The following is a 23000-nucleotide window of genomic DNA, read 5'->3' as shown; positions in this document are numbered from 1 at the left end:
GGGCATGCTCCAGCACCTGCGACCACTTGACTCTGGACTCTCGAGGTAACTATCAGATTGCACTAGTCGCCCCGTTTGTCCATCCATCCCTTACTTCTTTGATCTTGACCTCATCATCAAACCTGGCCGCATCGCAAATCCTCAACAAACCGTTATTATCTTCAGCTGAAATTCTACCTACCGGAGCTCGATCTCATCATATTTCCCAGAAATGGATCGCATCAAGGAGGTTCGTCTTTGCTTGTCACTAATCCTGCCTGATTCAACAGACTCCCGTCTCCTTGTACCCCACTCGTCACAGTTCTCGATAGAGGGGTAAAACGCGTGGCCGTTGGACGAGGTGAACAAGGCATCGTGACTGACGATGGTGGCAATCTAGAAAATGTCGTCCCTCCGCCTCGAGGCAGACGAGGCCGCCGCAAAGGTGCAAGAACTTCAGCAAAAAGTCAAGGGTCTTGAGGAGCAAAATACTGCCAAGGAACAGGAGAACCGTTCTTTACAACACAGGAACGATTTGCTAGAAGCAGAAGTGGAGAAGCTCGAAGCCGCTATGAAGGACTTTAAGAAGGCCGCTGATGAAGGCCAACAACACGGCACCCAGAATGAGACGCTCCAGCGACGACTCCAGCTGCTCGAGGAGGAAGCCGAAGATGCCGACAAGACTTTGCGGGAAGCCAACGAGAAGTATGGAATATATCTTGACCTCTCTCCGCTTCCCCGCGGCTGGGATACTTCAAAGCTTCTTAGCAGGATCTAAAGTCGATGCTAATCAATCGTTACAATACATTAGGCTCCGGCAGACCGATGTCAAGGCTGGACACTTCGAGCGCAAGGTGCAGGCCCTCGAGCAAGAACGCGACCAATGGGAGCAGAAGTACGAGGAGATGTCAAAGAAGCACTCAACTCTCCAAAAGGAACTGGAGGAGCTTCAGAACGAGATTGGCAACATCTGATTTATAAGTTGTAAAAAAATCAACCATCTATTTCCTGCAATGTGGTTACTTCGATTCTAGCCAATACGACCGAGGCGAAGCAAGGCGCCAACGGCTATCGATGTGATTATTTTTGACGCGAGTATTGTCGATTATTGCGAGAAAAGCGAGCCACCTAGCAGTAGTCTGAACTATCTCTTCTAGTAATTGGACCTGTTTATCCATGGGGTATCTACTTTCCCACATTATTCAATCAGCTGCTTTAAAATGGCCGTCTCGCTGCCCGTCTTTCCTCTATTCTCTCCGGGGTCTACTTTTTGCTTTTTGCTTTCTATCTGTCAGCTGTCGTTCAATCTTTGATTCGTACCGAAACTTTTTCTTCTTTTTTTTCTGCCATGATGGTTTCTTCCCGTCCTTGGCCTCTGCCTCTCTCCTTTCTGCTTCCTCACGTTTTTGGCGAGCCTCAGCCTCAGCCTCAACCTCATGTTCGGACTGATCGGGTCTGCTAAGTCCCTCTCGTGCGACTGAAACTGATTCAACTGTGACAGTAGTGTACCTATCCTCATCAATGTATTCTTCCTCGTGATCGATGAGATCCAAGTCTGGCTTGTCTGGGAAGCCACCCCACTCGTCCGTATCCTCTGTGGATTTCTCTTCTTCATCCGTTTGTGTAGAAACAGCCCCAGACTCTCGCAGTATTCTATTTACAGTTTCGACATGTTCGGCAACTTCTCTTCGTCTGTCTTCTCGTATCTAGGGTAACAAATGGATGAGTACTTTCAATGAATGATTCAATGCACTCTCCATCGAGACTGGTTAGCAGATGCGCACCTGTTTCCGTGTTTCCAGCTTTTCGTGGCGAGCCCTCTTTGCAGCCTCCTCTTGGGCACGCTTTATTCTCTGCTGTTTGCGTTTGTGGAAACCCGTGAGAAATTCTGTGCGGGCATCGTCGTTGAATGATATCTCTTCAATAGTCGACGTAGCCTTTCTTTTCTTACTTGGGGGTGGCAGAAGATTCTTTTTCGGTCTAGGTTTGGCGAACATTGCAGCAATTGGAAATCCTCAAATGCTGCAAAAAGCTGTTTATGCTGCTATAATCAAGATCGATTGTTGCATAATGGTCAAGTGTTTTTTAACACTAACTTAGTACGGAGTAAGGACCAGCATGATTCTTGCCGCCAAAGTCCACTGCCCGGTTGCCCACTGTGTGGATCTGTCAGCCCCCATGACATTACGTAAGGCATGGGATTCCAAGCCTACCGTCACGGTCGCAGGCCAGGTTGTTGATGGTGCTGGATACAGCTCATTGACGATAGGACAAGTAGTCAACCGCGCATCGCTGCAGTCATCATGCGTTTCCAGATTTTTGCAAGCACCTTTGCGTTACCCGGAGCAGCTTTTGCTTTCTCAGATTCCTCACCATGGGTGCTATTGTCGAGTTCAAAGTGAGCCCGGCATGAGCATAATCCTTTGGCTGACGACGGCTTGACTGACGTTTCAAATAGGATTTCGCAACCGGTCAACACGAACCAGATTCAGACGAGCTCTGAAGTGATATCATTCACCAAGCACGTACTCGACGAATGCCCTACCGACCGATACCTGATCGTGACACAACCTGGCATCAATGCCGCGGATCTGAGCCAGACGGACTGTTTGATGCCTCGCATCTGCAAGTCTGTCGAAGGCTCTAGGGTCAAGGGAAAATACACTGTAGCCGAGGTCATCGGAGATGTCACAGAAGCCAGACTCGACGAGTACATCAATTCAGCGTGCAGGATGAAGGGAAAGACTGTCAATGTGAACTCGGTTCAGCTAGGGTCGTTTTCACCACCTACTAGGGCTCAAGATCTTGCCAGCAACGGTAAGACAGTGCTCTGGGAAGATGAGGCAGCACGTTTGTGAATCCTTACTCATGGATCTGTAGATGCATCGCTTGCTCCTGAACTGGAAGCAATTACATCTTCTGACAGCTACACGATCCTGCTCTATGCGACCCCCCGCGAACCACTGTACGAGTCGGAGTTCATCGAGCCGTTGCATATGGGAATGAAGCGGGATACTAGAGACGTCCACCTCCAGCAAAACAACGACACAGAGTTCAACAAATTGCCCCTGTTTCAGAAGTATCAATTTTTCACCCCCGGTAAGATACTATTACTACATGTGGATGATAAAGCTCTCCTAACCAGTGATACTAGGTATCTTCATGGCGCTTATCGTCGCCATTGTTTTTTTTTCCATTATCGGAGCCGGTATCCGCGGCCTTGCTAGTCTCGAGGTCTCGTATGGCGCATTCGACAAGGAGATGGGCCCGGCAGCTCAGAAGAAGCAGCAGTAATGCGCTGGGGCGATGCCATCATGTTTTGTACACTGTTGAACTGAGTTGTTTTGTAGCATGTACATATCAAATACGGAGTTAACGGGCTGGTTTGCTGAGAAGAAACTACGGGCTTGGAAGTCTTGCTACTGCTGCTAGACGGCGTGGGTTTTCACTAGAGTAAAGTGTGGTTTATACAATGAGTCAACAATTCTATTCCCGTTCGCGACAAAATACCGCATTCGCCCAAGAAAGTCTGAACAGACACATATCAAACTCCCCTACGCCATCCAAGTGATTCTCGTTGAACCACATCTCATGCCGCCTTGCACCGTCGACCCCATGTTTCCTAACCTCTAGCGCGCTTCCTTTTCGGCCTTGCACCTAGACCATGTGGCTCGGCAGCAAAAAGTTTGCAATCCCCTCCTTGACAGCATACTCGTGTCCACAGTTAGCGCACACCAACTTCCCCTCTGACATCTGCGTCTCCAGCAACAGGTGGTGCAAATCCTTCAACGCCTTCTCATCAGCCTGCAGCTCCCCCGCCGTAGGGGCCTGTTCGGGCAGCGCAGGGAAGCCAAGCTATCGCCTCGGTCAACAAGAGCCCTTGACACACATGAGGAGGTCCCGGCGAGACAAAGTACCCTACAGCAGCTGTTCGGACAAGGAGAGAGGAGCGACGTACTTCTGATGACGTGGTCCGCAGAGCATCCCAGTCCAGTCTGGGCAGCACGTTGATAATCATGTCAGGGTTGAGTTCGATTTCCTCCTGAACCAGTTCCGCGTCCTTGGGGTGAAGCGGATACGAGTCGGACGAGCTTTTGCATGCCTTGGCGGCGCATGTCAGGAAGTTGAGGCTGAGCACCTTCATTTTCCTTCAGGTTCGGTACGAATGACTAGGCGGTGAGCGTCCGCTATAGTGTCCAACGCATCCGCTTCCGGCTGTTCAAAGTACTCAGAAAGGGCGGGAGTGGGTGTTGACGTCGTGCCTCGAGATGAACTTACAACTCTTTTTTTTTCTGGCACCTGCAGGACCTGCGGTTGCTGCTGCACCATGGCCCCACGTGACAGGGATATGTGTGGGTGACGCAGCATGTTCGTGCACACGGTGTCTTTCGACAAACAAGTGAAGCTTGAGGTAATTGTCTCATCATACATTTTAATACGTCTCCTTGAAAATCCAGAATGCATGGTCTGTATGCCAATTTGAGCAGCCATTTCCTTGTATTGTTACATGTTCTAAATGCTACGTAGTTAACGGGACGCCGATGTAAGAATTTCTTGAATGTATTAAGCGGTCAACTTCTCCCTGTAATCCTCGCCAGAAGATTTTCGAAGGCGCATGTAGAACACTGCGGCAGCAACCACAAACCCAAACAACCCTACCTTTTGTAGGAGTGACCATCCCTCTGAGGAGTTGTCTCCCACAAAAGCGTCGTTTTCGACGGGTGCGACACCGTCGGCCCAGCCAGCCGAGCCGTCGAGGCCTGGTTATCACCACACGTATCAGCACCGGCTAGGGGTGAATTGATGATAGCTTGGCTTTGTGAAGCTTCGACATAAGGATTTAGAGCTCGACGTGAATACCTTCGGGCGGGATCTCAAGCTCGCCGCTCTTGGCGATCTTGACAGTCTGAAGAGGCTTGTCGCCTTCCGAGGTCTCGACACTCTCAATCTTCTCGACAACGTCGTAGCCCTCCAAGACTTCTCCAAAGACGACGTGTCGGCCATCCAGCCAGCTGTGTAATTGATCAGTCGTTTGCTCTTCCTGCCAGCGAATGGCGACTACTGGAAAAGCCTGCTTACGAGGTGATGACGGTGGTAATGAAGAATTGTGAGCCGTTGGTGTCGGGACCAGCGTTAGCCATGGAGAGGAGACCCTTCTTGGTGTGCTTGAGTTTGAAGTTCTCGTCCTTAAACTTTGCGCCGTAGACTGGGGTAGTTGCCAGTTAATCAATTGTTCAAGCCATGGAATTGATTTTGATTTGCAAAGGCGAAGGATACTCACTAGACTTGCCCCCAGTGCCGTCGCCCTTGGTGAAGTCACCACCCTGGATCATGAACTGCTTGATGACACGGTGGAACGTGGATCCCTCGTACCCGAATCCCTTTTCGCCAGTGGCCAAAGCACGGAAGTTCTCGGCCGTTTCAGGGACGGTCTTGCCGTACAAACCGATGACAATACGACCCAATGCCTTGTCACCATGCTCGATGTCGAAGTAGACCTTGGAGGTGATCTTGGGACCCTTCGCCGCCTCGGCGGTCTGGGAGAAAAGGACCAGGCCGACTCCAATGAGGAGGGCGAAGGAGACGAGGCGCCTCAGGTTGAACATTGTGTGAGCAAGCCGATCTTTGCAGAAAAGACACGGGGACCAAGAAAAGACGGGGGGGTACTTGTAGGTACGCTGCTGAACACTGAAATATGTCAACGTCGATCGCGCGATGGCTGTGTATATCTTGCTGAAATATTGTAGAGAAAAAGATGAAGGGGAGAGTGGGAATAGATCGGACGGCTGGATGGAGGGACTCTCGACACCTAAGCTCGATGAGAACGTCCCTGTTTCAAGATTCCCCGCTGAAGCAGCGTGGGAGGACCCACTCACAGGCCACCGTAGCGCTGCGATAGTTCTACAGTGCACTCATTGGGAGCACCAGGGTTGGCGAAAACAGCAGGTTGCAGCGCGCGATCTAGTACGGATCAGGTCAATTTGATGTTGGATCAATTGGTGGCGCCAACCTCGGGCGCGTCCATGCTCTTGTACATCATGGATCGATTGATTCTGTAGTCATTCTGTACGCTCTCTGCTATGTTCCAGTGCTGGAGGTTTGCCGGACAGCGGCAGCACCATCGCAAAGCGTGTAGGATTGATTGTACCAGGGAGAACATGCGTTTAGTTCTATGCCAAACGCCGCCAGGACCGAGACTGTGCAAGGCAAAGAAAACATCACGTCTTTTGTCAAGTCATTAAGCAGTTGCAACGCATTTTTGTCTCTCAACCATGATATGACGGGAATACTCTACTCTGCAAGCGGGGTGCTGAGGGTATAGTCTACAGACACTCCCCCTTTGTGCTCGTCCATTGTTAGTCGTATTCGGGTGCGCACCTGTCGCAACTCCATGCCACTGGGCATTCAGCATTAGATACACAATTGACGGCCAACAGAGCCAATAGAAAATGAAGCTCAGCTCAAGAGCAAGAAGCTGATGACACGGACGCTTACTCGAGTTTCAGCTTACCCAAGTATCAATGGGTGCGGTTTTAACCGCATCTTCTCCGGAACGCCCCACCCAGCTTCATTTTCATGCTTCGACTCCTCTCGACCTAATTTACAGCGACAGTCGAGACGTACGCTGGCATTTTTGCCGTCAATTCCGCCCAACAGCCGTGAAAAATGGTACCATGGACATCCAACCCGTCAGCTACAGGAATCATGAGCATAAAAAGTTCTAACGCCTCACTCAGGTGTTCATCCTAGGCGTCAATTTCAATGATGGGAAGCTCGTCAAGGTAAGAATACCAACGCAGACGACAATTTGTGTCTCGCTCGAAACGAAGCCAGCGGCGCTGACAAAGTCCGGAATTCCGGCCTTAGAAAGCTCTCGAGTCATTCTATGCTCTGGGATCGACGACATCGTCCCGCATCATGGCCAAATACTCCATCCACAAGCTCGCCAAAGTCGGCTCCCTCAGCCCACGAACAGTTACGTCCCTGACAGCCGAATTATCGCAAATGACGATTGGAACAGATGCAAGGAGGATAGTGCAAGACAACATCAAAAGATTAAAAGACATTGGGTCATATCGCGGTCGACGGCACGCCATGGGTCTGCCAGTGCGCGGTCAGCGAACACGCACGCAGACAGCTACGGCCAACAAGCTCAACAGGGTCGATCGCAGATCCTAACTCCTCCGCAGTCCGGAACGCACTTGACCAGCTATCAGTGACCATATCGGGTCGAACATGTACAATTATTGGGTCATGAAGCGAACTCATGACAAGTCGACAAAATGGGCACGCCAGCACCAAATCAACAACGCCCCTGCGCAGCGGGCGCTTTCTGGAGGAAGAGAATTGGGACGAAAACCAATGTTCAAATTCCTTGAAATTATGCTCTATTATACCAAACATGATGTAGAATAAATTGTATGATTAACCGAGTGAAATAGACAATATCGAGGTCCAAATTTCGAGTTTGGGGAACCCCTCTCGGATGATAAAAAAAAAACCTACCTCTGTTATATAACAGGAAGCCGGTCCAGATTATCTTCCATGATGGGCGCTTTCCCCGCCTTCATCCGCGCAGATACGGCGTCGACCTTGCAGCGCATGTGAAGCAAGTTGTGTCCAGCAACCTTGGCAGGGTCACAGTCACTGACGACGCCCCCAAACAAGGCAGCAGCCAGACAGACCCTTGGCAAGGCCTTCAAACCCCCGGGGCAAAGAATCGATGCCGTTAAAGTCAGTCCCACTACCAGCTTGATCAAGGCCAACAAGGCCACCAATGTACTTATGAGAATATGCTCGACAACTCGTTGCAAAAGAGGCGTTGGCAACATCATCCTTTGCCAGGCGATTTTCCTTGCCGGTGTCTGCGCATGAGATAAAGCCAGGCTTGACGTTGACCATGAGGATGGGGTTTCGCTCCTTGATCAGCTTGAGAATGCTGTCCTTGACGTTGCGAGAATGCGGGCAGAGGCCGTACGTCCTATCCGGCACGGCTTATGCTTGTGAGCTTGTCGAGTCGCAGGCTTAGCATCCTCTGGCGCCATGGTCACAAGCCTCACGGGGAGCAGAAAGGCAAGCACAAAGTTACTGATGGAGAAGCATGAAAGGACTCGATTGCCCAGTCCGAGGCTTCATCTGGCGGTGACATTGACCAAGGGCAGAACAAACAGACAAACAGAGACCGGGGGGCTTGATTGAGCGAGTGGGAGTGAAATCGCGACCAAGGAGCCGCTCGCTGGGCTCGTTAGACGACGATTTCGCAAGGGGGCCCTTCGACTAGCGGTATTCGGTACGCGTCATAAACGCACATCCAGTGTCAGCTTTCCCATCATTCAAGGTTGAGCCTCAGTCCAAGGGTCTGATGCGAACGTTGACATGTTCCAGTGTGATGTCATTGTAGGGACAGTCATCAGAGGGAAACACGACGATATTGCCTCTGTTCTATACATGTGGCAAGCCTGTCTCTGCTGGATGCCATCGCACACGCCCAAGCAGACAGTGTGAACGGCGAGTTGATGGGCAGATCCTTTGCAAGACTGCGAGACAAAGCTCGACACGGAGTACCTGGCGTCATCCGAGACGTGATGCAGAACGTTGGTACGACTCCGGGTGCACCAATTGGCCCATACTGAAGTCAGCAGAACAAGATGGTCGTTGGCCTGGCATCAAAAACGGCGTCTGTGACTTTGCGGTCTGTGCTACTCGGGCCGTTTGTGCCCAAAGCCGAAGCGGTTGCCAATCAAATCGTCGGCCGCCTCGTGCCATTCATTCCCCAACGCCCAGACCTGCTGCGATTGAGGTTGTGGACGTCTCGTCTCGCACGGCATTTCGGTGTGTGGCCATGCCATCCACGGTGATGCGTATTCCAGCAGGCTGGGGTAGGTACCCGGGTAGCACATACGTACATGCTTTCAGTTGCGAGTCGACCGCCGGTTAAAAAAAAAAAAAAGAAGTCACCGCCAGTCCATCCAGTCTGCTGTTGACTGCGCGTCTCAACGGGCACGGGCGCCAGCCTCCAATGATCCAGTACATACATGCGGAGAAGCTGACGCAGCATTTGGCCAGGGCGAGGACTCCGTGCGTGCGTGCGTGCTGTGTAAGTAATTACATTACTGGCGCTTCGTCCAGAGCATCGAGTAAACCTCTGGACCCAGCCACACTCATCAAAATCCCACATGCCACCTCTGGAACATTCTGTTCGGCTCAGCTGGCCCTGCAGCAAAGATCGGAATAGCAACTTTTGAGTAGTACTTGAAAGTGCGCACTGACGCCAGGCAACATTGAACGCTGCAGTGATTTGGCGTGGTGACCACTGACCAGCTGACCCCTGTAGGCTGTCACCGGCACTGCATGCGGCCCTGAACAATGACGGTTGACCCCTGAGTCAAGAACCGGTCCAGTCTTTTTCGCCTGTGGCGCAGTCACTGGGTACTTAAACTGCTCCCGACAAAACGACAACAACCCGCTGCATCGCGCCAGAGTCTGGCTGTCCAGCCTCAAAACCTTTTGCTTCCTCGAGCTGCATGTGGGCTCCCGCCATCTCTGGCTGTATTCGTCTCAATCTGCACTATTGACTCCTGTTACCATCCTCAGCTGCGCCGGTGAGACTACTGTGTGTGGGTGAGCGGGTGAGTGAGTGAGTGAGTAAGTGGGTTTGTGTGTGTGTGCATGCTTCAATTTGTTTTGATGTGCGTCCTCCGTCTTCAGAGCCGCCCTTCTTGACGAAAACTGCTCACATCATCGTCCAGCCTATCGAGTAGGACGCCGAGTTATAACGCCAGCCTGCACAGAGCTCGACCGGCCAACGACGGTCAACGTTTCCGACCCAGGTCCCCCTAGCCGCGGGCGCCGTCCGTCTACTCTGCCACGCCATCGTCTTGGTCCGACCAGAACATCCTTCTTATTCCCTTCGCATTCGATCCAACACGCAGGCTTGGCCATTGCCTCTGCCAGTCCGCCGCTGGCAGTCTTTCCTGACTGCCTCACTTGCATCTGGTATCCCATCGTGCCTGGCCTAGCTGCGTACAAGATTTCGAAGATGCCGGGCTTCGCAGATTCGTTCTGGTCGAGCGATTATGCCGCGGGTATGTGGTCAATGGATTCAAAATGTCCATGAACCCAGGCGCAAAACAAACTACTATGTTATGCGAATCTGCACTGCTGAATCATCTAACACATAACCTGTAGGACTCGGCGTCCTCTTTGGCAAGCTCCAGCAAGGTGTAATGGAGAATCGCCAGATACTCACAATAGCTCGTCTGCGCGCGGAAGCTGAAGAGACTTACGGTCAGCGTCTGTCCGATATCGCGCCATCTGCAGACAGAGTCGTCGGCGGTTTCTCCAGAGACGACGGCGCCACTGTCCGAAAGGTGAGCTTTTGTTGGCGTCTTCTTTTCTTGCTTCTCCGGCCCACGAAACCCGCCGTCGACATTCCGACCGGCTACTTACCGCATTCTCTTGCTGCATAGGCTTATGATGGCATGCGAGCAGAAATGCAAGACGCTGCGCGGAGTCATCAACGAATCGCCCAGAATATACGAGACTTGGTTGTAAATCCATTTTCCCTCTGGTGTGATGCCCACGAGGGCCGTGTCCAGAACTCGCAAGACGAACTCCAGAGCCGTATCAAGGCACACGACCGACAAGCCGATGCGGTTCGCAAGTTGCGATCAAACTACTTCAACAAGTGCCGCCTGGTCGAGGACTTGGAGGAGGAGAACAAGCTCGGATTTCAAACTCCGGAAACCAGCCCGAAGCCGAACCAGCCCACCATTCCCGAGATTAAAGTCCAGCCCCTCAGAGAGGAAGGGGATCTCGATGAGGAGAAATACTACGAAATTGGCGACGATGTTTATCAACCTGAGCAGCTCAAAAAGATCCTCTCTCACATGCTATCCACCATCAAAATGGGCGAGACCAAAGTTCCTATTCTTGGCACGTACTTGAATACGTCAGCTGGTTCTGATATTGTCGAATATCTTCAACGCAGCATGGGCATTTCGAGTGTGAGCTACGCCGAGCGGATTGGCCAGGATCTCATTGTGAACGGCTTCTTGCGCCTCATCGGAAATGTTGGCAGCACGTTTGCCAACAGTTCCAGAATGTTCTATCAATGGCGACCACAGGCATTCAAGTTCGCCGGACTGCCTGAGAAGAAGTTGAACAGAACTTTCTCAATCCCCATCGCAGGATCCGATGGAGCATCGGATTCGCCCGTCGTCGGAACCGTGAGTGAGTATCTTGCCAATTGGAACGTTCTCGGGAATAGGGATCCAAATGAGACACCTTCGATGCGGCTGCAACGCGAGGCTCGAGAAGCCGACGACAAATACAAGGCCGGTGTTCGCAAGCTTGACGACTTGCGGTGTGAACTCGAGGAAGCTATTTGCCTCCATCTGAAGTTTCTCGAACGATGTGAGCTCGACCGACTCAAGGCTGTCAAAACGGTCATCCTCGATTTCTCAGGCTCCATTGGCAATGTCATTCCTAGCTTGCAGTCGACCGTGGACAGAATGGTCTTGTTCCAAGAGACGGTTCAGCCTGCTGGTGATCTCCGGTATTTGTTGGAGAATTATCGCACGGGAAGCTTTGCTCCGAGAGTCGTGGTGTATGAGAACTACTACAACCGGGTTGACGAGCAGACATTTGGCGTTGATCTCGAGGCTCGAGCTAGAGCTGACAAAAAGCGTGTACCCGTCATTGTGACGACGATTTTGACCTATCTTGACCACCATTATCCAGATCTGGAAGGAGATGAGGCTCGCCGAGGAGTTTGGCTCGTTGACGTCCCTCTCGCACAAATCCACAAACTTCGAGCCAAGCTAAATGACGGCAAGGTCAACTCGCCAGACGTCTTTGATGATTTCGATGTCCCTACTGTCGCAGCACTCCTGAAATTGTATCTATTGGAACTCCCTGGTAGGTCGATACCCCATGTTGTCCCAAGAATAGACCTCCCGTGTAATTTTTCTTCTTCTGTGGCTGCTAACACCTCGATCTCAGATTCCCTGGTTAGCGCTCATGTCTATGAAATTATTCGCACTATTTACACAACGCCCACAGCAGATGGTTCGGAAGCGTCCCGCGTTGCCGTTCTTCAGCAGACACTATCACAGCTGCGCCTGACCAACATCGCGACCCTCGATGCATGCATGAATCACTTCACTCGCCTAATCGACCTGACGTCTGCGGATGAGGAATATGTTGCATCCTTGTCTGCGTCGTTGGCGCCTTGCATCCTCAGGCCACGTACCGAAACTTCGCTTACGCTGGAAGAGAAGCACGCGTCTCGACTGGTACGGGACCTATTCACGCACAAGGACCCAATCTTCAGTGAACTCAAGCGCATGTCCACATTGAGTCACTCCGTGTCAGTGGGTGGCAGCCGACCCCGGGCTGTAAGTACGGACGAGAGCAACAGAAAAGCTCTCATGGAAGAACGTAACCGTGCCTTGGTAGAAAAGGCCACTGCCTCGCGAAGTCGAGCAACTAGTCCAGCACCGGGTCCCCGTGGTCATCGACGCGACAGGAGCAGTGGAGGAGGACCGGACACTCGGTTCCCCATCCAGACTAGTCCAACAACAGACCGACATCGCGGCAGCCTGGGCGGCATCGAGAGTCGGTTGAAGAGATCGTCTTTGGACGTACCTGGGTTTGACGGCGCAGCCGTTGCCGACGGAACAAACGGAGCACTTCAGGGCAAAGATGCCGATGGCGACGGCAGCGACAAGCGCGACAGCGGTAGCCGCATCGGAACCAAGTTCATTGGAGGAAAGAGAGTGCCAGGAAGTCCTCCGCCCGAGAGCCCACCCTCGAGGGGAGTAACACTAGAGGACAAACCCATGGATGACTAGTAATCCAGCCGTGGAAGACCACCCACCCACCCCCTTTGCGTTGCTGATGGAAGTCAAGGCCGTTGAATTTTTTTTGGCGGAGTTATTTTAGGGATTTCCTTTCAAACCAGGATGAATGAGCAAGACAACAACCGAATGAGTTACGGGAATGAGCGCCAAGTACGTTCGTATGTGGACAGACATGATCGGTTAGGCTATCGTGGCTGCCACGTCCCCCGTCTCATTTGTACTATTTACTGCATAGTACCGACGACACGCTGCCTACGGGTCTCACGGGAGAGCTGCGAGACACGGTCCCGTTGGAATTTTCATGTATTGTATCCGCGCTTTAGCTTCCGCGTGAGTGGTCAAGGAGTCTAATACAGGTACATATCATGACACCTGGCCCTAGGGCTTGTTCCAGCCCGTCTTCTCCAGAATTTGCCATCTCTCGAACCCCTCTTTTCCCCCTTTGCCTCTGTGCCTATGACAAGGTAAAAAGGACAAAGACGATAGGACTTGACCAAAGTCGTCGAGGTGACAAAAAAAAGCAAGAAAGATGATAGTATTCTCAATTCCCTTGTGGTATGAATGCTATGCTAATCTGTTCATGCGAGCCGGGAAACTCCAACTCCCCTGTATCGCAGCTAAGTCGGGTCCTCGATCTCAGCCATCTTCTTCTTCTTGACTGTCTTCTTCTTCTTCTTTGGCAAGACTAGATCATCAGCCATGACGCCGCCGGCGTTGCCCGCCGCAGACGCAGACGCAGCCCCTGCCAACGAAGATGTCACACCCCCGAGCCCCTGGCTAGGAGTGTGATCTGGCTCCTGAGCCGGATTGACCTTCTTAGTCTTCTTCTTTTTGGGTTTCACTTCCACCCCCTCAGGGCCTGAAGCACCCTCTGCCGTCTTCTTCGCCGTCTTCGCCGTCTTCTTCTTCTTGACTATGGTGCCTTGGGCATCGACACCGTGTGCGACTTGGATACGTTCGTTGGCGCGTTGCATTTCCAGCCGTAGCCTCTCCACTCCCTTTATTGCTTGCTGCATCTCTGCTTCTTCCCGTTGCTTCTGTTCGTAGTCGAACCCGTTGGCTGGCGCGCCCTCGAGGCTGAAAGAACCGATGTGACTCGAGTCTACTTGTAGCAGAGACTGTTTGGTTCTCTTGCTCCTCGCCTTTGTGGGGTTATCCGAGTTGTTTTCAGAGTCGTGTTGTCGGATGCTGCCGCCATCACTGCCCTCCAGAGTCTCGTCGCTAGCAATGACAATCCTTTGCCGGGGCTTGGGCTGTGGCCGGGGACCTGTGTGGGCGGCTGAAGTCGCCACTTTATCGAGATCAAGCTTCATAACAGGTATCGAGTCAATATCGAGATCTGGTCCGTTGCTGTTCTGGAGAATACTGTGTATTGGGGTGGATGATCGAGGTGTCCCGTCGCTGGAAAGGTAGTTCGGGTCGTCCTTGATCCGCTCAAGGCGCTCTGCCCTGCGCCGTGCGACGATATCGGCGTCGAGATAGCTCTCTTCACTCAGCTGCTGGTAGGAGCCGCCCGTTTCTTCGGTAGGATCTGCAAGTCTGCTGATTGCGGGAGCCGAGGATGAAGTGAACGTGGGGGCTGGCCGCTCGCTGTAGTAGACTTCGAACTCATCTGACTCATCGGCATCGAGGGTCACGAGGTCTGCAGCAGATAGCAGATGGGTCAGGTTGGAGTGAATGGGTTCATCAAGGTCTAGTCCATCAGCCATTGGCACATTGCGCTGCGCTCCTTGGGCGACGGAATTAAGTTCCGAACCCTTGAACAGTAATGGGATTGCCTGGGTGAGAAGAAGAGGAGAATCTTGAAACCCCTCGTCTGTAGATGCAGGCTGCCCTGAAACAGCTTCAGCGGTCAGTTTCAACAACTCGACTAGCTCGACTGCTCGCTCTTGCACCTCCAGGTTTGGATGCAAGACCAACGGCTCTGCCACGTGCAAGATCCTAGCTATGAGGAGTGATATCCTTGATTTCCACTCGGCAGTCCATGGTCGTGTTTCATCGCCTGCAATCGTGGCAAAGATCTTGGCAACGGCGAGAAGTGCTGTCGAGCAAACTTCAGGTCTTGCGGCGCGAGGTATGAGTTGAAGCAAGCTGTTCATCGTTCCATCAGGATCTTGTAGCAGAATGGCGTATTCACCCAGAAGCCAAGCAACTGAACCCAAGACTCCAGATGTTACTTTATGGCCAGTGGGAGTGTCTGCGTTAAGCTGGGCTAGGATGGTGAAGCCAGCGCTCACTGCGGTAGACCTCATTGCTCGAACTTTAACGGCGACGTTTCGCAACTCATCTCCTATTCTTCCCGAGACATCCATTACAGACGTTGAAGAAATAGGAGTGCTCTCTGGATCAAGCTGTCTCGGAACAGGCGCCATGCGAACGAGCTGAGTCAATACGTCGATGTACCAGTCGAAATCCAAGACGTTGGAGTAGTTGTCCCTTGAACACATAAACAGTATTCTTTTGATCATGTCCATCTTGTAATCTTCAGGCAGCGGGATTGCTTGTTTCTCGGCTTTCGGAGGCTCAGTGATTGCCGCTTGAGCTTCGCCATTGGAGTCTGAGCTGGAACGAAATGCAGGGATCCCTGGCCGACTACGCTCCATTGTTGGAGATGAAGTTTTGAGCTGCTTCATTAACCTGCTGACGACGGGAATTAAGTTGTCGCCGGTAACAATCCCTTGAACCAATTCCAGTGCTTGTGTGCGAATGGTGATATCCGGGCTGTCGATACAATCCAAAATGACGTCGTCTTGTTCCGCCACCAGGTGTGGGTGCGTAACGACAATTTTGTTGAATGCCAGCAATGCCACGTATTTGACTATTCAGATTTATCATATCAGTACACGGTTCGGCATTACTGGTTTTGTAAATTAACGCTTGAAAAAACTCACGATTTGGATCACCATCAATCATTACCATCCCTCGCAGCTTGTTGACGCAAAGTGTTGCAATCTCATCAGTATCAGCGGTGTCATCTGTACTCCCGAGTATACCACCTTGAATGATTCCATTGATGCACTCGTAGAGCAGAGACATGGCGGGTGTTGTCGCTATTATGTTTGTCAAGGGCGGCAGCAGCTTTCGCACAAGACGGGGTTCGAGCGGTGTCAGAGCAGCAAACTGGCGTAGGATAAGCATGTAGAACGTAGAATCAAACGTTGTGTGTCCCAACATACTAGCTTGATGAGCTTGATAGCCATCCAGTTATTTCCTCCGTCTACAAGAAGCTCAAACAATCGCGGGGCAAGCGGCAGAAAGTCGTGGGGTCTCCGCCATCCCAACTCGCACACCACATTAACGATGGCCGCCGTGACGCTTGGGTCCTCATTAGGGTCCAACAATCGCTCCTTGATTTTGGGCCACGCTGCTCTCAGAGCTTCTGGATACACAAGCGCCAACCGATATAACGTCACTAGTGTCTTCTTTCTGATATTGGAATGGCTGTGGCCCAGACGAGGGAGGAGATCGGGGAGAGTCGAGAGAGCCAGCGATGGCGTAATGACGTGGGGAAGTGTAGCGATAGGGAGGGACATGACTGTTTGAGTCGAGGATCCAATGTCCTGTATAGATTCGGCCCAGGTTAGTCGTTAATCACATAGCCTGGCAGTGGCTTTCAACGTGGGAAGTTTGAAGGGAAAGACGTGCCTTTTTCAACAAGTTGGTGGCCAGCATGAGGACTTCGGTATCCGGCCGAAAGCTCTGTACGGCGCCCAAATATCCCACTCGCTTCTGATGGTACTTGGGGGATGACATGACTTCCAGAACGTGAAATGACGCCCAAGACATGTCGTAGCCTAGCATCTCGAGGTAGACGAGCTTTAAGAGGGCCGTGGCCTTGACATCTAAACCAAGGGGAATGCACACAGTCAGTATACATACAGCATGCGTGGCATGTCTAAATCGAATATTTCGAGTCTATGACTGACCCATATCCGGGCTGCGAACTTCGGCTCGGCAATCTTTGAGGTTCTTTTGTATAAAGTCCTTGCCGCCACCCTTGCTTGTTCTGAGGCCTCGAATGAGGTCGTACAGCGATTTTTCGAACCTGCTCAGGTCCAGTCAGCTTCTGCGTTGCCTTTCCATACCCGGTGCGAGCGACGGAGTTGTCGTCAGGGTTGGTAGATTCGCCATACATTGCCGCGAGCTTCAACTGCCCCGCGCCTGGGGCCACGGGAGGCTCGTGGTCGATGCGATGCTCGGTATGATACTTCAAGCCGTGGTTATGTCCGTCGCGGGGTAAGTCGACCGACTCATGATGCGTCGCGGCCGGTATTGTCTTTGTTGTGGTGTGCGTGCACAATAGTCATCAATGACCACATCGAGGAACTTGACTAGATGAGTCTCGTGTGAGCGGGAAGGAGTCTTTCGAGCTGGGGATTGAATGCCAGGCTGATTGATCAAAACCAGGCCGCCGAAGCCCTCTGGTAAAGTCAAGACTGTGGTTGTGGATGTGGACGTCGTAATGTGGCTGTCAGTGAAATGACACGGATTAGTACCATGTACGTAATTACCTTGGCACCTCACGTACCGAGTACCTAACTACCTAGGTACAGAGTCAGTGAGTATTCCGCAGACCACACGGACATCTGGGCGCGACTTCGGGAAGTTCCACGGGTCTTTCTTCAGGCGCCATCGGTTATGCCAGTGGGCCCAAGACCCCTAGAAATGATCATCGATGCCGCCTGAGAGCAGTCCACAGCGCCCACGCCCACGCCCTGGCCAGCCGCCAACCGCCAACTGCCCGGTACTGCCGGATGTCACAAGAAGCTCCTCCAACATCACCGACGTCAATCGTCGACCCATCCGTCTTTTTCGCATGCAGACTCATTCGGCACTTTCCTTGGACTGCAATAATGGCACTGAGTCTACTTCTTGCCCTCATTTGAGACGCCCTCTTTTTCACATCTCCCCAACCCGTAGTAGCCCCTAGCCCCGCGGCACTTCGATTGGTATCGTCGCCCTCGTTCGACTCCGTCGAAGCATTCACTCCCGTGGGAAGAAATCCCAAAATTCACCCCTCAACGCCAATGTCTTTACGCACCGCCACTCGCCAGGTTCCGCTGAGATCTTTAGCTCCCTTCCGCGACTTTTCAACGCCCTCCAGCTGCCGCCCGTTCTTCAGCCTCCCAGGCAGCCCCCCTGGCAGCGACACCCAAACCATCACGGCCATCAGAACCCTGCCGTATGCCCAACATCCTCTCTACCAGCTCATCTCCGACGTCGACTCCTACTCCTCATTCGTCCCCTATTGCGCCCACTCCCGCGTAACGCAGTGGTCTCATCCTGACCAAGATGGCCGGAAGTGGCCAACACTAGCCGATTTGCACGTTGGCTGGGGCGGATTCAACGAGGTCTTCACGAGTCGATTACGCTGTGTGCCCGGCGTCTTGGTAGAAGCTGTCAGCGGGAATCCCGCTTCCGTGGATGCCAAAGCGGCCTCCGCCGTGTTCAAAAGCCTCGTGACAAGGTGGCATCTGACGCCGATCCGCCGGGATCCTTCGCCTGCCACAGAGGTCCATCTTACCATCGAGTATCAATTTGTCAGCCCGCTGTATGCCGCTGTCAGTGCCGCAGTCTCTGATAAAGTTGCCGGTCTCATGATAGAAGCCTTTGAGAAGAGGGCGTCGGAAGAGCTGAGTTATAAACAAAACCTATGAACAAATGAACCCCAACACCCTGCTTAGCTTGAGCGACTGGCGATCATGGTATTCTCCGCAAGACTTCACCGTTTGTCGCTGTATATTTCTGGATACGCCGTCACTGTACTATCCTGCAGCAATTTCATCCCACTTGTCAACTATCTATATAGGGTAGAGCATGTCGTTCGCCTCTAATACTGCCAGAGATGCTTAACGTATTTTTCTTTCTACTTGTAATTTCCTCAGTCCAAAAAACACCTCACAGACTGCAGTGCATATTATTACTCTTTGTAATGCATAGTCTGTTTGTGCGTTACATTTACGTTAAAAAAATAACCATTATTCCGAGAGCCACGGCTTTAGGGTCAAAGAGTTCAGAGAGGATACATCATTATTGAGTGTAAAATAGACTCGAAAAGCAATATATAATCATTTCCAAAAACCAAAGTGGGGAAGCAAAATCGCTATCCAAACGATCACATGCCCGCGCTCAGGACTGAAATCCCTAACAGCCCCCTCCAATCCATCTACCAAATCCAAATATCCCTCATGCAACAAAGCGGACAGGTAAAAGGGAGGGCAAGATTCAAAGAAAAACAGGAAAAAGAAAGAGGTTCAAGGAAACAAGAAAAATAAGAATAAAGAAGTCTGTCTGCGCCAGCCCCTTCTCGCATCCCTTCCAACCTGCATTTCCTGAATGTTAGCAAGCCAGCCTTTCTTTTTATCTCCATGCTTTTTATATCCTGTCCATTAGCATAGCGTGCCGCCACATCCTCGAGAGCACCACGTGATCTGTCTCGAGATGTTTTGGTAACGCAGAAAGAACGGCTGAACGCAGATTAAACCGCCAGTTGTTCAGCTACACGAGAATCCACGTTGCGCATGATGAAGCAGTGCCGGAGATTCCAAAAACTCAGAAAAGACTCGCTGTGGTATCAGATAATGAAGAAAACTCGTGGTCATACATCGTCGTTGGTGCAATCGCCGCCGTCTCGATCAGTTACTTATGCTTGCTAGACCTGTGTCCGCGGAGAATGGCCATGGTCAGTGTGCACGAAGGCTTTCCATTTCGGGGTAAGGGGTCCGGCTTGGTCATGAATCTCACCTCTTTTTACCATGCCCACCCTGTAAAAACGCCAGCAATGTGGGTTCTCTTGATCTATGATGTTTTGAAGACTTGGAGGGTCCAGGACGAGGAGTGACAGTCACAACATTGGGGACACCACCTCGTCGACCGCTATTTGGCCAACCGGCCGGTGGTACCATACCGACACCGGGCGGCATACCTTGCCGGTGGCCTGGGGGGGCTGCCATCGGCGGCACTGGGATGGGGTTAACACCTTGTCGTCTACCGGCTGTGGGTGGAACATCCATCCCTGGTATTTTCGGTGCAGGCGGCTTATTTGCGTCCATTGGCCACATAGTCATTGTGATGCTCCAGTCCGGTTGAACAACCTTGTCCCAAACGGAAGGCAGAATGATTTCTCCGCTCGGTCCAGTCAGGTCATAACGACCCTGCTGGACGTGTGGCCCAAGAACATCAACTTGTTGAAAGGCTTGCTTGATGAGTTCTTCCATACCCTGTCAGCCCAGAATAGTCAGCATGCTGTCAAGCTAATCGTTCTCATGTCGAATTTGAGTAAAACACAATGTACATGAGGGGAGAGTGAAACGTAGGAAGGGAAAAGGCGAGTGAAAGTCCTTACCTGCCATGTAGCGCAGAGATGAAAAGGAAAGTTGAATTTTCTGCCTACCGCGTCCTTGAATTTGATAGGAGCCTTCTCATTCTTCTTTTTTTCTGCTTCCAAGGCGGCCTTGGTTTCCTCTTCGATACGTTTCTTCAGAGCCTCTTGCTCGTTTTTGGCCACCTCTGCAGCTTCAGCAGCCTTCTTTGCTTTCTCAGCTTCCTCTTCCATCTTCTTCCTCATTTCAGCTTGTACGCTTGCTTTAGTTTCCTCTTCAATTCGTTTCTTCAAGGCCTCTTGCTCGTTTTTGGCCGCCTCTGCAGCTTCGGCAGCCTTCTTCGCCTTCTCCCTTTCTTCATCGATCTTCTTGAGAAGGTCCATTTCCGCCTTGCGGCTTGCCTCTTCCTGCGCCAGCTTGATCCTCGCTGCCTCTTCAGCAGCTTTCTTCTCTGCAGCCTCCCTTGCAGCAGCTTCAGCCTTGATTGCAGCCTCCACTTGGATCCTTGCAGCCTCTTCGGCTCTTTTGCGATCCTCCTCTGCTTGCTTCCTGCGGTCCTCATCGGCTTTACGTTCGGCTTCAAACTTTATCCTCGCATTCTCCTCGGCTCGCTTCATGTCCTCGGCATACGCCTTCTGTCGCAGTTCTTCAGCTTTGCGGTCTGCCTCAATCTTTTCCTTGGCGGTTTTCTCGGCTTCTTCTCTGGCACGCTGAATCTCTATCCGAGCTTCCTCCTGCGCTTTCTTCATTTCGTCCATCTTGCGCTGAATCGCCTCTTCGGCCTCTTTACGAATCTGGGCCTCCCTTTCAAGCTGTTCTGCGGCCGCCTTTGCCTTCTGTTCTTGTGCCTTGAATGCAGCAAGTTCCGCCTCTAGTTTAATCTTTTCTGGATCAGGAGGCTGTTCCTTGGGAGGGGTCGGAGCCTGCGCGGGAGCTTCGGTGGCGGGAGGCGGGGGCGGAGCGATATGAAATTGCTGTAGCTGGGCTGGCAGATGATACTGTGGTGGATAGTACCCTGGCTGTTGATATGGCATCATATCATACATTCTTGATTCGCCTCCAAAATAACTAGCACCGCTAGGGGTGTTACTCATAGGTGTGAATGGGTTTGGGCCATACCCGGCATAGGGGACCATTTGATTGCCGCCTGGATATCCTCCCATATAATGACCCTGCTGCTGTTGGTAGGCCAGGTGTTGGCCCCGTGCGCCATAGTAACCACCGCGAGCAGCATGGTGAGGCTGAAAGCCATGGCCGTAATGGCCGAACTCCTCTGTGGGATCCACGCTGGGCGGCGGAATCGGTGCGTGTGATGGCACCGGAGGATATTCCTGGGGAGGGGGTCGAGCTACTCGGTGGCGACGCGGTGTTGTTCTTACGGCGGCGCGGGGGCGTGAATGTTGCAAGTCGTTACTAGCGGAAGCTGAATCAGAGGGTTGAAGGTCCTCCTCCTCGTCGTACCACTCGCCCTCGTCGTCGGCTCCGGAGAAGTCGGCGTCGTGACGAGACGATTCCCCTTCGCTGTGATATGAAGTTGAGCGAGAACTCTCGCCGCCTGGATGTATGGTGATGGTGTGTCGTCTGTCAAGTCTGGTCAGCGTTCAGCGGCTTCACACGCGGCACGCAAGCTGCGCTTGAGATAGAGGCTATGACACTCACGGCATAGCAAGTAAAAGGATATCAGGCACGTTTGCGCTTTACTCGCGACGTTCCACGTGAGACAGTCGGAGTAAAGACGCTGAGAAGACGGGCTGAGAAAGCTCGCAAGGCGACGTTGACACAGTGGAAAGGAAAAACAACAAAAAAAAAATTGGCGTGGTCAGCTATCCAATTGTTGGTTGGGGATTTTCGTAAAGAACCGGCAACGCGGCACAGTTCCAACGCTAATAATAAAGCCCTTGAGCGACAACACCAGACCGAGGCAGGATGAAAAGTCAATTGCAGCAGCTGAAGTGCTGGTGCCGCTGAGCCAAACAGGTTGGTATTGCAAATAGGGCGTCTGGTCGATTGGTCCAGGACGCCACTAGATCCCGGGAGCAAGAGGGGCTAACTTGCGGAGACGTGCGCAGGGCGATTTGCAAAAATCTGAAAAGAGCCGCGCCCCAGCTTGCACCAATATTGTGCTCTTGTGTGCTCGGGTATTTCAAGGGGACAATGGACACGTCTGAATTGAATGGCTGGTTGGATGGGCCTGAAAAATGGTCAAAACTGAAGTCGGTATGCAGCCAGGCCGCCTGTGCTCGAGATCAGGTAGCCAGGAGGGAGATTCTTCTCCCGCCAAGGAATGGTCAAAGTGGAGCCAGAGCGCCGTCTTCGTCACCAGATCTCTGAGGAGGAAGGACAAGTCGGGTTGTAAGGGGGTCAGCTTAACCAACCGCACGATGCAAAATGTGGCAAGGGATGGAGGTCAGGCTCAGATCGGCGGTGAGGATGGACAGCGCGTGTGGCCGACGGGGGGTGGGGGCCAGGTCTAGGCTCGGAGAGGTGAGGGCTATCAACTTTGATACTGTCGCTCTGCGGGTTTGCGAGCTGCCACAGAGCTGAAGACCGACACCCGAGCCCAGGAAGGGCAGGCACGAGAGAGCGGGTGGGAAGTGCCTGACGCTGCTGCAATAAGTTAACTATAACAATAGCAAAGCCGGTAACAGATCAGACGGACGGCTGGTAGCGGGGCGCAACCGAATGGACTTGATCGCAGTCCGATTGTCCTACTCCGTACCGAGTACTGCCTTTTGGTATCCAATAGGCAACGTTTGGAACGTGTGAAAGGTGGGCTATTGGCTCCCGCTATACTCCGTAAACCCGTCAAAGAACTGGATGTGTGTAGGTGCGTGGT

At 52.2% G+C, this 23000-nt stretch overlaps 10 protein-coding genes across 10 annotated transcripts; 5 read left to right on the top strand and 5 right to left on the bottom strand.

Annotated features, from left to right (window-relative positions):
- Window positions 1-382: 382 nt before the first annotated feature.
- Window positions 383-953, top strand: MAM_06683 (tropomyosin-1; the record flags this gene model as incomplete). The annotated part of the gene is made up of 2 exons (XM_040825481.1): window positions 383-684; window positions 791-953. 2 exons carry the CDS (start codon window positions 383-385, stop codon window positions 951-953), a joined length of 465 nt encoding a protein of 154 aa, XP_040676472.1.
- A 273-nt stretch (window positions 954-1226) lies between these two features.
- Window positions 1227-1976, bottom strand: MAM_06682 (Nucleolar protein 12; the record flags this gene model as incomplete). The annotated part of the gene is made up of 2 exons (XM_040825480.1): window positions 1227-1685; window positions 1764-1976. The coding sequence occupies 2 exons, from the start codon at window positions 1974-1976 to the stop codon at window positions 1227-1229; spliced, it is 672 nt and encodes a 223-aa protein (XP_040676471.1).
- A 306-nt stretch (window positions 1977-2282) lies between these two features.
- Window positions 2283-3273, top strand: MAM_06681 (uncharacterized protein; the record flags this gene model as incomplete). Its single annotated transcript, XM_040825479.1, has 4 exons — window positions 2283-2377; window positions 2438-2796; window positions 2860-3078; window positions 3134-3273. 4 exons carry the CDS (start codon window positions 2283-2285, stop codon window positions 3271-3273), a joined length of 813 nt encoding a protein of 270 aa, XP_040676470.1.
- Window positions 3274-3608: 335 nt separating this feature from the next.
- Window positions 3609-4123, bottom strand: MAM_06680 (putative protein family UPF0434/Trm112; the record flags this gene model as incomplete). Its single annotated transcript, XM_040825478.1, has 3 exons — window positions 3609-3636; window positions 3692-3834; window positions 3938-4123. The coding sequence occupies 3 exons, from the start codon at window positions 4121-4123 to the stop codon at window positions 3609-3611; spliced, it is 357 nt and encodes a 118-aa protein (XP_040676469.1).
- A 419-nt stretch (window positions 4124-4542) lies between these two features.
- On the bottom strand, window positions 4543-5585 carry MAM_06679 (peptidyl-prolyl cis-trans isomerase B precursor; the record flags this gene model as incomplete). Its single annotated transcript, XM_040825477.1, has 4 exons — window positions 4543-4739; window positions 4840-4991; window positions 5059-5185; window positions 5261-5585. 4 exons carry the CDS (start codon window positions 5583-5585, stop codon window positions 4543-4545), a joined length of 801 nt encoding a protein of 266 aa, XP_040676468.1.
- Window positions 5586-6897: 1312 nt separating this feature from the next.
- MAM_06678 (30S ribosomal protein S13) lies at window positions 6898-7158 on the top strand (the record flags this gene model as incomplete). Its single annotated transcript, XM_040825476.1, has 1 exon — window positions 6898-7158. The coding sequence occupies one exon, from the start codon at window positions 6898-6900 to the stop codon at window positions 7156-7158; it is 261 nt and encodes an 86-aa protein (XP_040676467.1).
- A 2860-nt stretch (window positions 7159-10018) lies between these two features.
- On the top strand, window positions 10019-12833 carry MAM_06677 (Rho-GTPase-activating protein 8; the record flags this gene model as incomplete). Its single annotated transcript, XM_040825475.1, has 4 exons — window positions 10019-10064; window positions 10168-10349; window positions 10449-11898; window positions 11983-12833. 4 exons carry the CDS (start codon window positions 10019-10021, stop codon window positions 12831-12833), a joined length of 2529 nt encoding a protein of 842 aa, XP_040676466.1.
- A 626-nt stretch (window positions 12834-13459) lies between these two features.
- Window positions 13460-16977, bottom strand: MAM_06676 (AP-3 complex subunit delta; the record flags this gene model as incomplete). The annotated part of the gene is made up of 6 exons (XM_040825474.1): window positions 13460-15660; window positions 15734-15962; window positions 16019-16402; window positions 16461-16684; window positions 16769-16887; window positions 16928-16977. The coding sequence occupies 6 exons, from the start codon at window positions 16975-16977 to the stop codon at window positions 13460-13462; spliced, it is 3207 nt and encodes a 1068-aa protein (XP_040676465.1).
- An 892-nt stretch (window positions 16978-17869) lies between these two features.
- On the top strand, window positions 17870-18499 carry MAM_06675 (cyclase/dehydrase family protein; the record flags this gene model as incomplete). The annotated part of the gene is made up of 1 exon (XM_040825473.1): window positions 17870-18499. One exon carries the CDS (start codon window positions 17870-17872, stop codon window positions 18497-18499), a length of 630 nt encoding a protein of 209 aa, XP_040676464.1.
- Window positions 18500-19582: 1083 nt separating this feature from the next.
- MAM_06674 (uncharacterized protein) lies at window positions 19583-21828 on the bottom strand (the record flags this gene model as incomplete). The annotated part of the gene is made up of 3 exons (XM_040825472.1): window positions 19583-20062; window positions 20188-21745; window positions 21824-21828. 3 exons carry the CDS (start codon window positions 21826-21828, stop codon window positions 19583-19585), a joined length of 2043 nt encoding a protein of 680 aa, XP_040676463.1.
- Between the last annotated feature and the right edge of the window lie 1172 nt (window positions 21829-23000).

Source organism: Metarhizium album, assembly GCF_000804445.1.
Source record: "Metarhizium album ARSEF 1941 chromosome Unknown scaffold_23, whole genome shotgun sequence".
In the NCBI taxonomy this organism is placed as follows: domain Eukaryota; kingdom Fungi; phylum Ascomycota; class Sordariomycetes; order Hypocreales; family Clavicipitaceae; genus Metarhizium; species Metarhizium album.
Note: the sequence above shows the minus strand (reverse complement) of the source record. Positions and strands in the feature narration are given on the sequence as shown.